Source organism: Dipteris shenzhenensis, chromosome 5 (genome assembly GCF_047967505.1).
Source record: "Dipteris shenzhenensis isolate YYH24624 ecotype China chromosome 5, Dip_SZ_1.0, whole genome shotgun sequence".
In the NCBI taxonomy this organism is placed as follows: domain Eukaryota; kingdom Viridiplantae; phylum Streptophyta; class Polypodiopsida; order Gleicheniales; family Dipteridaceae; genus Dipteris; species Dipteris shenzhenensis.
Genome location: NC_141600.1, coordinates 25,450,552 through 25,465,988, shown reverse-complemented (window position 1 = coordinate 25,465,988; position 15,437 = coordinate 25,450,552). Strand labels below are relative to the sequence as shown.

General features: G+C 42.2%; 1 protein-coding gene across 1 annotated transcript; it reads right to left on the bottom strand.

The window, feature by feature from the left end:
• Positions 1-995: 995 nt before the first annotated feature.
• LOC147901793 (putative histone H2A variant 3) lies at positions 996-10,983 on the bottom strand. Its single transcript, XM_087374505.1, has 2 exons — positions 10,720-10,983; positions 996-1,942 (listed from the first exon to the last, which is right to left on the bottom strand). The coding sequence occupies exons 1-2, from the start codon at positions 10,843-10,845 to the stop codon at positions 1,643-1,645; spliced, it is 426 nt and encodes a 141-aa protein (XP_087230631.1). The 5' UTR covers positions 10,846-10,983; the 3' UTR covers positions 996-1,642.
• Positions 10,984-15,437: the final 4,454 nt, after the last annotated feature.

The window sequence follows — 15,437 nt, the reverse complement described above, 5'->3', positions numbered from 1 at the left end:
AAGAAGAAAGCCAAGACAACTCTACAAGGAAAACCAAGGTAACACCAAATACAAAGCGAGCAAGACGGCTCTATACTCCTCCTAAGAAACCCTCCATAATATGCACTTAAGACCTCAAGACCATATACCCCCCCGCGCCCCTCTTTTTATGAGAGCATGCATGTGCCTGAGAGAGAAAGAGAGAGAGATTTGAAAGCATTTGGCAAAAAACAAAGGCTTTTAAAATGGTAGCGAAGAAATGCTTTTCTCATATAGATGAGATCTTGTTTTTCTATGATGTGGGAGACAGTTTGAAAAGGTAGCTCATAAATTTTCCCAAAAATACGGTCCAAGGAAGATGGTGAAATTTTTAATTTCCAAGGTTCGAGATCCAAAACAAGCCGCAAATAGCTGCCTAAGAGCTCATTTCTTACTGTAAAATCTTTGCAACTAGGTAATGCATTTGACTGAACTCTGTTGTGCGTTTCCAAATTAAATACTGATTTCTGTTTTATCCAGTTCTGACTAATTGTATTTGTTTCAAAATGGAGAAAGTAGTGCATGTACAACTACATCAAGCTTGAAAGAATCCTTTCCGTTTACATATCACTAGTAGTGTCCAATGGCAATGCTTTGCATGGCTTGTTAAGGATAATGAGGCTCTAGATTAAAATGCTGAGGCAAAATAAGACGCTTGCATCTTGACAAAGATGGGGACAACTTCATTTGCAATGTGAAAACATTCTATGATCACATTAGAGGACAAGCACAACTTTAGTTGCAACCGATCAAAAAGAAACTGACATTTAGATTGCCTGCCCAGGTATCAAACATGAGTGAAACTACATAACTCCTAGCCTTTATTTCCGGTGCATCTCAGGTATACCACTTTCTTACATTCCTTCAGTTTTTCAGATGCAGACCAAAGGGACTTTGACTAGACAAACATCCAATTTCCATGACACGCAAGATGTCTAAATCCAAAAGGGCATCTCAATACAACAAGACTCCAGCAGAATCACCAAGAAGGCCCCATCCAGACCACAAATTAAAATTATGTGCAAAGGGCCTGAAACTTTGCTTCTTTGGATGCAAGCAGTTGTGCTTAGAAGGCCAAAAGACCCATCACCACTTCAGACTCAACAATCAAGGAAAAGTTAACACGCGTCGCTTTCACCCCAATCCAGAAACATCTCTGCATAGGCTGAAAAGTAAGATGAAAGACAATCTGCAAGCAATCATTCCATGCCTATGCAAAAGCCATGAGCTGTCTCACCAAGAGGTAACGGATTTCTTGGTCACGTATAGTCTTGTATGCTTGATGCCATAAACTTTCAACAAGCCTTGCGGGTTCCAAATTGCTGTCACAAATAGTTCACCCAGGCTGAAGCTTCTAGTCCTAGACATGGCGTTACCTCATTGTGTGACGAGTATCTAACAAGGAAGACAAACTAGCGTGTAAAAGTTCATGTAACTATTGAAATTGAGTCTTTCTGATGACCAAGTATTCAAATTTAGCCTTTCTGCTCACTGTAAATCAGTCCTCAACATGACCAGCCCAGAAGTCCCTCATAACCTCAGACACAATTGAAAGCCCTTGGATTTTCTGCTCTTTAAACTGAGAAAAACGTAAACAGTAACGATGAAATTTTGGTTCATAGACTCAGTCTTTCTTGGAGGACTTGTTGATGAGGGACTTGTGAATGTGAGGAATAACACCACCCCCTGCAATGGTACCCTTGATTAATGTGTCGAGCTCCTCGTCTCCTCTAATAGCGAGCTGTAGATGACGAGGAGTGATTCGCTTGACTTTCAAATCCTTGCTTGCATTGCCAGCCAGTTCCAGTACCTCAGCAGTTAGATATTCCAAGATAGCTGCTGAATACACTGCGGCCGTTGCTCCTACTCTCCCATTTGCAGCAACACATGACTTCAAGAAGCGGTGGATACGACCAACAGGAAACTGCAGGATATCAAACCAAACTTAATTTAAAACTCCCATGCAAAGGACCAAGATTCCTTGAAACAACAAATATCAGGACCATTTGACTACAACTTTCATCCAAATAATCCTGGATACAAACAATCCACATTTGTTGGCAGTCAATTTGTTGAATTTGAAACAAGTTGGTGGAAAACCACAAGCAAATGATTCAGTTTACCACAAGCAAATGATTCTTTATTTGGATTAAGCAAGAGACAAAAAATGGCCTTAACAAAGTCAAGGGGTATACAAACCCCCAACCTACACATTATCCACAAGCTTGTGATTCTAAAACTAGAGACTATTGAAGAAAACAAAAGGTGATTTAAGAAAAGAACCATAGCTTCAGAAACCTAATGCATTTCCGAATAAACATCTTACAGGTGTCAAGCCAAGAATTTATATCAAACCTCTGCAAAACCAAGCGGAAGAACCTGAGACACACTGAGAAAGGCTAAACTGACAAATGCACTACCTCATCAGAGACATGTGAAAAAACCTATTAGAAGCAACCTCCCTCTTAGCACTTGTCTGAACTCTGGATCATCATTGTCAAACCCTCCCTCGATCCAAATGCAACATTGAAACACAACCTTCGAGGAACGAACTAAGCCAATGCCTCCCCGTTACACGAATTCCCTTACGAAGCGATATTGAATGTCAAAATGCTTGATCTTTTGTCGCAACCTGCCATTTTCGATATGAAGATACGTCATCGCTTGTCATTGTGAAGAACACTGTTCGTGCCCACAAATTCCAATTCATGCATAAGTGTATCATGTTACTTTAATGAAAGGCACACACTCATATAATCTGTCTCATTAGAGGATAAGATCAACTGAGTTTTGTTAGTGTGAAACCTCACTGATTGCCCCATCTCCAAGCAAAAGGGACATATGCAGATGTCAAACTTTGTGTCATCAAATAGTATCAACTGATTACTCCATCTCCAGCAAAAGGGATATATCCAAATGTCAACTTTATATCATCAACGTCTCCTCTCCATCTGCTCTATGCTTGGAGCAAGGAGGATGCCAGCCAGTAATCTGCATTGCCTTGAAGATCTTTTGGCTGCTTGCCACTGTCCTTCCTGTTTTATAGAAATGTCGACTTTACATCATCAACGTCTCCTCTCCATCTGCTCTATGCTTGGAGCAAGGAGGATACCAGCCAGTAATCTGCATTGCCTTGAAGGTCTTTTGACTGCTTGCCACTGTCCTTCCTGTTTTATAGAAAGCTGGCTGAGCTTGGTAAGAGAGTCGCCAATGCCGGGCTGTGTAAAGATAATCAAGTATGAGGGAACCGATCAGATTTGATAGAGGATTTGTTGCATGTACTTGTTAGGCATTAGTGGAGAGACCCATCGCATGAGTCAATTAAACATTTGGGTCAAGGAGAAATTCGTGTAGGTGTCGCATCAGCCATCTCAAAATGACCAAGCACATCATCCACATATGTTTCTTGTGAAAAAGCCGAGTTCAGTGTTGCACCCCGTCATGGGTTTTTCTTGTATCCCTATGAAGTAATGTAATAATGAATTGTTGCACTTTGGATGCTTTCGTCTTGACTGTATCATTGCTTTTAGGATAGCTAGACCATCCAACAATTTACTTGCAGCCAATTGCCCTTTGGTTTCGAGGAAGGCTCACAAGCTACCAAGCATAATTCAAATAAATCAAAGTGATCTTGTCCAGAAGTGCTGATTCCAATGTGGCCATTCAGGGCTGAGCTGAGCTTCTTCCAAGGTCGTGGATTTGCTGATCTGTCAGAATATAGGGTCAATGCCCCACTTATGAGCCCCCATATGAGGAGGGAACTAGACATCTTGGTAGTTTGGGGTGCATATAATTTGTCATATGGGCAGAAAGCAGTGCAGGGGCTGTGCATAGATGTCCCTGTACGGAATGTTTGGTGCCAATGCGAATTGAGCCCACATAGGGATGGATTCAATGGCCTGGGTGTGGCCTTATATAAGCACACTATAAGCCCAGATCAGGGCCTGGAATACGACATAATCAACACCACCTATGGCCGCCTAGGATTTAGCTTTGTACTAGAACTGGTCAGCCAGCATTTGGTGGCTGTGTCCGGTCAGCAGTTAGGGCAGGGTCGATAAAACTTCAAGAGAAGGCCAAAGGGGGGGGGGGGCGGGGGGAACTTGCCATTCCTCTATAAAAGCGGCCCTTGCACCCCATTCTCTCCAATTAGTCCAACAGCCAGGAGAGTGTGGCAGCGTTTGGTTTTTCTCAGTATTTGCTATAGGTAGACCACCCTCCAGGCTGCTTACATATGGACCAGTCCACTTTTGTACAACACCAGTCCACAAGTTGTGGAGTGGTAACATACTTTTGGTTGCCAACAGGAGATGTGAGCGAAGACATTTCTTGACCTTCTTATTTTCCCAAATGTGGTTACAAACTTCACCATGGGAATCGAGCTTTGTAGAACTTCAGCTTAGATGAAAAGATGGCATCCAAAACGTGAAGGATTGCAATCAAGAAAGGCAAATGACCAAAATAACCTAGGATATGTACACAAATATGGTCATCAACTATTGAGCATAAGATTTCTTCGTTAGTAAAGGGTCCCTTATATCGCACAGCTTTCATACTAGTCCCAAGGACAGGCATGTGTGGTGACATCAGATTATAAGTGCTTCAAACAATGTTGATTTTGTAATTGACCAAAATATATTAACAATGCATGCTTTGTTGGGTTTCTCTTAAAGCGTTGCTTTGTGAGCTCGAGCAAAAGCATGTGGCTTCTCTTTTTTGTGTTTGTTGTTCTTGCCCAGTAGAACTCATGAAGAGATGCCCTTTTCCATCAGTTTGAAACATAAGCTTGAATTCTCTCTTTTCTTTGAAAATAAATTTCTCATTGCATAACTTTCTCTCTTGGATAGATTATATCACGATCCTTTGGAGTAGCTTGTTCAATCTTCTATGTCATAAAAACATCAACTTGTAGAGTGTTGGCCTCAACAAGATCAGCCTCAACTTGTAGAGTGTTGGCCTCAACAATATCAGCCTCAATGTGCACTTGCAATTTAAAAGACCTTGCACCTAAAATAGTATCACCCTCAAGGTGTAGGACAATGCTCCTTGAAGGTGTTACCTTTGACAAGGATGTTCAAAGGGCACATCCGAGAAACTATTGTTAGACCCTATGAACATAGAGAGCTTGACTAGCTTTCAAATTACCTTGGTGGCCTTGATTCAAGAGATGCAGTCAACCCTTTCATCCAATTCTTTTGAACTCACGATCATTGATAAAGTGTGATCAAATAGATGCCAAGTAGTATTAGAACTTTTCAGTCTAAAAGCCTTTTAAGGTTTGATTGGACTCGTTTTATTTGAAGGATATCCTTGGATGCCTTGCAAGCATCCATAAATATCCCTTCAAGCTTTTGTCTCTATTCATACCTTCTTGAGTCCACTTCATAACAAGGCACCTTGCTCAAGAAAGAGAGAATGACCGCTTAAATGACAAAACCTACATCACACCCATCCCTCCTTACACCCCCTGCCGCCCCCCACATGCATGCAGCTCTCTCTCTCTCTCTCTCTCTCTCTCTCTCTCTTACACACACCTTTTTTTTTTGTGAAACTAAGAACATTATATTATGAAACATCCATTTTACAACAGGGCAGTACTCGAGAAAGAGCCAATGCCCTATCCATCAGAAACAGTAAAAGAAAAGCTGAATGCAAGAAACATCCAAATCTTCCTCATGCAAGGCATCATACAAGGACTACCGCAATGAGGCCCGAAAGAACTCATAAGGGTGCTGAAGAGATGAATTCATAAATGCATGATTTCGCTGTAGCCAGAGGGTCCATAAGGCCCAGTATCTGATCCAATGAAAGAAAAGAGAATACTGTGACAAAGAAGCTGATAATCTACCAAACATCAAGAAAAACCTCGAGAACCTGTGTGCTGGAAATTTGAGAGAGAAAAAATAGGAGATCTTGTCCAGAAGGTCTCTGGAATATGAACAAAACCACAATAAGTGCTTATTACTCTCAGGAGTATGATGACATCTTGGACAAAGAGGAGAGGCAATCCTTCTTTGAGCCAATTTCACTCCCACTGGAAAAATACCAACAATACATCTCCAGAGAAAGAGTCTCTGCTTCAATGGCATTTTCAACTTCCATCTCAATTTCAATTTTCCTTTCCACCAAGTTAAAGACTTATTTAGATGCCAAAGAGAATTTCCATGATGAATATCAATCGATAAGCCTGTATGGAAGTCAATAGATTCAAAGGCTGAGAGGATAATCCTCAACTTGAAGACTGAAGATGCCAATCTTGAAGCCTGTCTCTTACTTCCAATGTTGGAATCGGAACCAAAGGGAGTAAGAGATCTGCAATAACTTTCCATATGGGTCTATGATGCATCCCAAGATTGTAGTGTTGACATGCTGCCAAAAGAGAGAGAATATGCCCTTGAGTATCTACCACATCATCAATGAACCGGATGCCCAACTTCATGAGATTGTAAGCTCTGATTGGTTGTTGTACAGCAAGAGGAGAGTAAAAAACAGCACTCCAGTGAAGGCTTTCCATTCGAAGCGATGAAGCTATAGATGCAGGATGGGGAGACCATTTGATGCAAGAGAGCACCTGCTTCCAATCCTGAATCAAGGCAGTAGAAAATGGACAACCAGGTATTTTACCTTGAAACTTGCCAAGTACTCTACTTCCGATGGATCAACTAGCCAATGGCCATAAGCATTTGTGCGCATCTGGCCACACAAAAATGCCAACATAATAGACCATGGCTGCTTTTGCTGAAAAAAAGCCTTAAGCATAGTGATCTTTCTTGCCAACACATGAAATTTGATGTTTAGATTATTCAAACCACCATGCATTCTTAGTGAGCAAAGCAGGTCCATTTTGAGCAACCTTAAAGCTTTTTTATGAAGAAAAAATCTCCATGGCTTGAGACATAAAAGAAGAGAGATCTCGAGATGACCAATGTAATAAAGGCAGGTAAAACTCGACATAAGCTAAAACAATGGACTGGACAATTCGAAGCCGAACATGCAAAGGCCAAGTAGAGATCTTTCAATATTCTAATTTGTCCTGAATTTTGTTGAATACCCAAGACATTTGTTACTTATTTCTGATTTTCCAGCCAATTGGATAACCCAAATGTCTTACTATGTTTTCAGGATGAATAATCTGGCCTAGCCAAAGGAGAGCATGCCAGTCGCAATGCCTGAGAGGCAAGAGTTTTGATTTCTGATAATTAATTTTTAGACCAGCTGCCAACCCAAAATCAGAAAGGATATCCATCAATAAGCGAAGCTCCAGAGGACAATTCTTTGGCATGAAGAAAGAATCATCTGCATAAGCCTGTGCAATGAAAGGTCATGAGCCAAGAATCTGAAGCCCCACTAGCTGTCCAGTATCAACCAGATGATCCATATAAAGAAGCAAAGGATGTGAAGCAATAGCATAGAGTAAAGCACTGAGAGGGCATCCCTGTCAAACTGATCGTCCCAGAGTCCAAGACTCAGACAAATGATTCCCTATAAAGCATTGAGCAATGGAATCTGAGTAAAGCCAATATATGACATTAACTAGCTTTGGCCCAAAACCAAGTCTAGACATGATTTGAGAGACATAATCCCACTATACGGTATCAAATGCCTTTGCCACATCCACCTACATGACCAAAACATCTTGAGCTGAATATTTAGCATATTCCATTGCGATGAGAGTTTTGGAGATATTATCATGTATATTCCTTCTTGGAACAAAACCATATTGCCTGGGATGAAGTCCATCATGAAGAATATCCTTTATCCGGTGAACCAATATTTTAGCAATAAGTTTATATATAACATGCATCAAAGTGATGGGCCTCCAGTCAGCCAGTCTTGTGCTTCTTCCATAATTGATGCTAATGATAAACGCAAGCTTTCCAAATGGCAGACAAGGGCTAGAGTTAAGCCTATGCTAGATAAGGGCTGTTCCTCAAAATCTTTCTTTCGGAATTTACATGCATATAGACAAAGTCAATCTATCATGAGAGTCAGAAAATCAGATGGTATTTAGACCCAGACTTTATCTCAGCTAGAAAAACAATGTCTGGATCATTTTCAGCTGCTTTTTTCTCAACCATCTTCTACTCCTCAGGTTGAATTGGCTCGGAGCAATTTATTGATCTTGTTTCTCCTATTGTTTCTTTGCCAAAAGCTTCATTGCTGGAAGTGTCTTTTTCATATATTGAATTGGATAAAGCCCTCAAACATTTGGGTAAACATAAATCCCCTAGCTGGGATGGTTTGACGGTTGAATTTTTTGTAGCCTTTTGGGCTGAATTGAAGGGTCCAATCTTTAAGCTCATTAATGTAGCCTGGCAGCATCAACATCTTCCTTAAGCTTGGAAGCATGGTCTGGTCAAGCTTGTGCCAAAAAAACTCTCTCTCTCTCTCTCTCTCTCTCTCTCTCACACACACACACACACACACACACACAGAGAGTCCAACTCTACGTTGGGCAACAACATTCACCCAAATGCAAGAGGTTCAAGGGAGTTGTTAAGTGACTCAACCGACCATGCTTGTGGAAGAAATGGAGGTTTGCTATGTTAATGAATTCTTGTCTCAGAGGGCTTGGCTTTGCTCTAACACCAACTTGTGATTCAAGGTGGGAGTTACCCTGAGTTACCTTCTTTTTATATGATTAAGCACACCACCCTATATAGGCAACCATGGCAAAGTGAGTAGGGTATAACACATGAAAAACATGTTCATTATCTCTCCCAGTCCACTAACCAAAAAGACGATTAATAACCTAAAGGAATAACTCGTTTTACCCACTATACAATAAAGTCGATCACAGGCAACGTTATGAAAGGGGATAACATAAAGGAAAAATTACCTTCATAAGACTAGAATATATCCAATCTTACAAATTAAAAGTTTTTATAGAACAAGCGAAAGAACAAAGGAAAGAAGAGAGTTGTAAGCGACTTTACACAGAATTAAGAGTAAAAGAGGAAAAATAATAATAATAACTTAGTAAGCAAAGCTACGCTTTAGTACTCAAGCAGAAGCAGCCATTTGGGTTTCGAGAGATTCCTTTTCAAAACATTAAGGAAAAAAGCATTTATTATCTGTTTAGCCCACCATCCTGAAGTGCTTACAAGGATTCATAAAGCTTTCACAGACAGCCATCAACTCCACGTTATTTATTCGTTGCCTTGCGTTGGTCGTTTCCTTCTTTTTGGTATCATCAATCCTTCCAAGCAATAGCGGACAAACTGGCACCGCATGACAGGAGAAGCAATTCATCTTTTGCCGCTTGTCTTCCATGTTTTGGTTTGGCAAGGCCAACGGAGATGAACTTCCATCCCTCCCTAGGTCATTCTGGGCCAGCTCTCCAGGACATGGTTGATATCGTTTCTTTAAACGTGAGTGTCAAAGAGACTGTCACCTAAGTTTTCTTAATCCTTCTAAAGCTGCTTGAGCTCACAGAGGAGGACCTTCACTCGTAGTGAATGCTCCAGGGTAGCAGCTTCCCTATGAAACGCTTTGTACGTCACGTTTACTGATACATGTGCCATACATAACCACAAAAAAATGGCACGTTGGGTAACTGCGATTGCTTTTATAATTCCTCCCCAATAACAATTATATATAGGCGATAACACTTGACAATCGGCTTATATATAACCACTTGACAATTAGATATTGCAAATTACGTTCTAAGTTCTAGGTTCTAATAATTTCCTAGAGATTGACATTCAAACTTTAAAACCCTGATTCAAGAACATGTCGATTAAAAAGTACAAAACATATCGCCATAGTCTAATTACAAATACTAACTGGTAAGAAGTACTTCGGTTTTGGGGCGGTTTATGTATGTAATACTAACAAATCCGTAAGGACGGACGTGCGTACTTTACGCCAATGCGCAGGTACTCCGTGGCGTATGGTGTGAGGGGCTATGATACTAAAATGAGAGATGATTGAACACAAGGATGACAGGCTTCAAGAAAGCAGACAATATTAAGGAATGCTACTTCCATCTCTTCTTACGCACTTGAGAGTTGTCAAGCCAAGAATTACACGAAATCAAGCGGAAAATTCTAAAATACGTCAACTGGCAAATGCGGAGGCGGCGAAAAACCATTTACGCGTTTAAGCTACATTACCTGTAACCTCCTTTTAAGCACTTATCCGTCCTTGAAAACTCACAATTCCGGAGAGAGATGAAATTTAAATCACCCTTGAACGCGGAACAGAGATCATACATTTTCTCTTTCTTTTGAGTTAAATGTTCTATCCATGCATAAAGATGCACGAGATGTTTCAAGAATTAACAAAAGCAAAGGAACTACCACACAAACCCGCCAACCTTCTCCCATAATTTCGAGATTTCGTAAGAAGATGCTACAAAAGTTCGCGCGTGGCGAATCCAACTGACGTGCTTGCAACACTTTTATGCACCCGAAAGAACCCGACACCTTGTAGTGTGAGCAAACGTGTCTACCATTTGAAATACAAATTCTTGTCGAGGCAACGGACTCATCCGTCACCGAAACGGAAACACGCTCACGTGCAGCAACCGACGGCTACCAAGACAGCGGCGAACGGTGCATGCCAAATATCCACATAACAAACAAGCAAAATGGGCGCGAAAGTGGCTCAAAAAGCAGGATTGCAACGCCGGAAACAAGCAAGGCAGGGAGGGGATCATCCCAGATTGAAGCAAGCGAACAAAGTGGGGTGAGAGGGAACCTGGAGGCCAGCGCGGGAAGATCTGGAGACAGGTTTTTTCTTGTCCTTACGGTCGGAATCGAGGGATGGTTTACCCATCAAGAGGCCTTTGGCGCCTTTACCAGCCATGTTGCCTGCGACGCCCATTGTGAGAAAAAGCGAGGAGAGCACAAAAACAACAAAGATGAATGAGAATGGGAAGAATGGCTATGGCTATGGCTTTGGCTTTGGCTTTGGCTTTGCTTCTTCTTCTTCTATTCAGCCTTTCTATGTCCATTGCTTTCTCGCTTTGGGGTTTTATCCTTCAAACATCTCCTAGGGAAACCCACATTTCAAAGACTTGCCTTTTTTATATTTACTCTATCCATTGGTTTCCTTCCCCTCTCTCATGATCTCAGCGTGCATGATTCTATGCCTCTACCTATGGCTTTCTCGCTTCGGCCTTTGGCTGTGTAGACTCACAGAGCGGTTCGGTTCTGTTGGAATTGCCCCGAAAACCAGATCTCAAAGAAAGACCCTTTTATACTCAGCATTGGTTCCTTCTCCTCTCTTCCCCTCAAAGGCAAAGCCTTAGTAGCCTTTGTTTTGGGTTCTCTTAGGCTTGTTTCACACACAGGCCCATAGACAAGCAAAAAAGAGAGGTCTCCTCCAAAATGATCTTTGAGGGCCCATTTCACACATTAGGTCGACGAACAGGCGGTGATAAATTTGGTGTGGCAATTGACTCATGAGCTTTTCAAGGGGAAGACGTCCGGCAGACCAAGGCCACCCGCATGGTATGTCCACAGGACCCAAACCAATCGAAAATGCACTCCAGTTGACAAAAGCAAATGAAATGCGCTCAACAAGATTTGGACCCTTCACCTCTCCAAATTCAAACATCATCCTTACCAGCCAACCACCACACCATTGGTGTTATGATTTGTACATTAAATTAATATATGTTTTATCATCCGACCGTATGTGAATTGAACTGCGGACAAGCACCCATTCCTTGCACGGACACTCCTTGCCTAGCCTCTAGCCGTCCACGGCTGTGTGTGAAACCATCCTTATTATGCGAATTGTGCAAGGACCTTAAATGAACGATATGATAAACTTGGATAACATCACAAGGGATTTAAGGGTTGCCATAATCTAAGGGTGAGATTGTCACATCTTCTCTAGCAAACGATGGTAGCGGGATATCCCAAGAGGCCAACCTGTACCTTCTGTCGGAGCTTTTATTTCACCGCTGCTTTACGAAGCCTGCCACTTGATTTGTTAGTTTGACATTTTGCAGGGAAGACAGCAGTGATTGGGCTAGTGATTGAAGAAATCTTGCAACTAGAGTTCTTCAGGAATGTGTGTCTCTTCCTTTTAGAGAAGCTTTTGCTTTTGAACCTTTGTTGTTGTGGCTCACTACCCATCGCTGCAAGATGCGTAGACTCTTCAAAAACTCCTTGTTCGACTGCCAGGTAGCTATTAAAGCCATTCAGATCTTGCATCCCTATGTGCTCGCCTTGAGTGTCCACCTTCAATCTGGCCGAGTGTTCAGCTATGTGTAAAAATCCTTCAAAAACAAAAAGAAAAGAAAGGAACCGAAGAACACTAGAAGGTGTGACGAACATATGAGAACAATGCATTGCGAAGTGACCAATTATACAATCTTGTGCAGGGTGCTGAAAACTTTCATCCGGATACTATCACGATTCACAACGGTCATTATACTAATCAAAGGCGTTCTGGTACTACTGAGGAGCTCTTCTTTTATAGTGGCGACTCCCTTGCTATATCTCTTACTAAGGCTCAATGACTTCATGCCATTTGATTTCAGCGAGACTACTGACCATCCCTCATATGCCAAGTATCTGATTCGGCAAAGGCACAATCACTCACAAAACCACAAGGTGTTTCAAAATGACTGAATTATGCATCTGTGAAGATCATTCCATCGTCGACCGAGTCCTTTGGCAACATCCCTCTAGCTTCATAAGCTGCTCCATTTCTGTAAGGAGTATTATGTCCAGGTGTAGATGTCTGGGAATCAAACATGCTTAGAGAATCATTGAACTGATGTCCCCCTCCATATCATCATATCCCCCATATAATAGCATGTAATAAGAACCCTTTAAACCCCCTTGCACAATCCCCATAGATAAATAACCCAAAAACAAACACTTAGAGATTTCCCTTTGGCATGCCAAAAAACAAGCCATCTTGTATTAAGAAAACAAGATTTATACAAAAGGTGGCCAAAAGATAGGGCCAACAAGCCCCATGCCACTTCCATACGGATTGGAACCTAGGCTAGGGTCATCCCGTGACCTCAGAGAGGCATTCAACAACCAAAGAATCCATTGAGAGCACTATCTTGGCCATATCCATTAATGTCCTTGTGCAGATAGCAGATATACCTGAATTTGTGTAACCCAAGGGCTTCATCTACCTGAGGCAAATTTGATTGCAAACCGGCGAAATAGCCCTCACCACCGCAACACAAATTAGGGGCCAGCACGAGACTAGAGTGGAGGGAAGGCTAGAGCCATCCCTAAGAATGACTAACTTCTTGCTAGATCCCAGTCTGAATTCCAACCTCAAAGAGGTAGGGTGGATGATCCTCTCTTCCTTTTAGTACCCATTTTGTCCTTGTGAGATTGAGTTCACACTAGGCCTCAAAATGATATGTGAAGGGCTACCATCCTAGGTGGACCAATGAAGAGCATGCATTGCAGACAACTTAGGCAAAAATAGTTGGGCGACATATTGGGGTCAAGGAAGAGATGGTCGTCCTTGGTTGTCCCCACTCTGTCCCACACATTGCAGACAAGTCAGCCGTCTAATCAACATGTGAGTCAAAGTATGGCCTCTTCCCAGTGACCTAACAACCATCGGATGTCTTGCTCTCAATCGCCACCCAATGTGAACCCATCCTCAAAGGGATTCCCCACGTATGCTAGTGGGGCTATCCCAACCCCACGAGCTGGCAAGTCTCACAACCCCATGCAGTTCTAGCCCAGTCTTGCAATGCCCAAGCATTCTCATTGACCTAAAAAATATGATAGCCATGGGATTGGGTGTGACAGCCTACAAAATCTACTTTGAGCCTCATTAAATGAGACGTTGGAGAAAGGTAAGCCTCCATGGGGCTACAATTTTACAAATACCAACTCGGTAGAGGGCTTCCAAGATTTCAACAGCGGGAGCAACGTGGGGAACCCCTCTTAAAAACCACCCGATGCCTACCCAAGCATAAAAAGTCATGGGCCGCACATGGGTTGCACACCAACGAGAACAGTAGGCTCTAAATTTATTGCAATAAGGTGATAATGCCTACGTGGTTAAGGATGAGGGGCTATTGATATGGTCCTCGCGGGATTTGAACCTAGTGTCACACAATGGGCAGGCCGTGGGCAATCCCATGAAGATGGGTGCCTCAGGGCCGTGGTTAATTGTGCCTCGCCACATGGACACCACATAGTGAGCCCCCCTTCCTTACAATGGGTGGGCACCAATGTATAATCGACCTAAGAACAAAAGCTCAAAAGCTCCTTATGTTGGATTCACACTAGGTGGTAGCCATCCTCTAAAATGATATGTAAAGAGCTACTATCGTAGGTGGACCGTGAAGAGCATGTATGCACTTCACACATTGCGAAAAACTTAGGCAAAAAAAGGTGGGTGGCCTATAGGGGTCATACAAGAGATAAGCATCGATTGTGATTGGCTGCCCCCACTATCTGACACATTGCAGATGAATCAACCATCTGATCAACATATGAGTCGAAAGATGGCTGCCGCCCAATGTGAACATCAAACTTGATGGCCATGCATATTGCTCACAGTTTGGAAGGGATGGCCCCATCTTGCAGTGTGAATCTAGCCTAGAGCATGTCCCTACGATGTTCTATGCCATGATGCTTTAACACAAGGAAGCACAAGAGGGCGTGGTAGAGCATGCATTCCTAATCGATGCTTGCCCATCTTGCCATTGATGGAGTTGAAGAAAATATGAAAAAATCATTACACTAATGCCAGCCCCAGTAAGAGCCAAAAATTATATCCCCTTGTTGATCACAATGCTGAAACATAGCATTGGGCTACTAGCCTAGCAAGGTTGTTTAGAGATGTGCTGGTTCAGCATTACAATGCCTAAACGTTTTGATTGGCTCACATACTTCCAACCTCCATTCCATTCGTTAAAATAGTATGCAAAATGTTAGGCTTCATAAATGCCATGTTAAACTCAGCAAAGGCATGGGGATCCTCTAATTCTAGGTTAGCCTTAGCATTACAATGTCAACTTTGAGCCTTAGCAATAGCTAAGAGCCGGTCCCCATGCAACAAAGGACGTCAAGCACCCAATTCAAACTCACTAGAGGTGGATTTGGTTTCGAATGCAATTATGTTACTCATGTTGGCAAGTGATCTAGCTTCCCCTTATAGTACCCAAGCTTCTTTGCTAAGTACCATAGCCCGTACCCATGGCTTCCTCACTTACACACTGATAACATTGTTCAAGTTGCACAACAGTGTTGGAGGAAAAAAAAACCCTCAACCAACCAATTTCCTATTGAATGACAACCAGAACAACAAATCTGAAATTCCAACTAGAAATTGACTAGAAATATACTAAAAAAGCAAATGGCAAGATCTTCTAAAGGTTGATAGCAGAATTGAGAGAGGGAGAGAGAGAGAGAGAGAGGAGTGCACATGATATACCTACATGTACACTAAGTGTATTGAACATGAACATGAAC

What these genes read in the sequence shown, in the direction of transcription:
- LOC147901793 (XM_087374505.1), bottom strand. Translation starts at nt 10,845, where the DNA reads ATGGGCGTCGCAGGCAACATGGCTGGTAAAGGCGCCAAAGGCCTCTTG. An exon ending in CTTCCCGCGCTGGCCTCCAG is followed by an intron (nt 1,943 to 10,719) that starts GTTCCCTCTCAC and finishes GATATCCTGCAG; the next exon opens with TTTCCTGTTGGTCGTATCCA.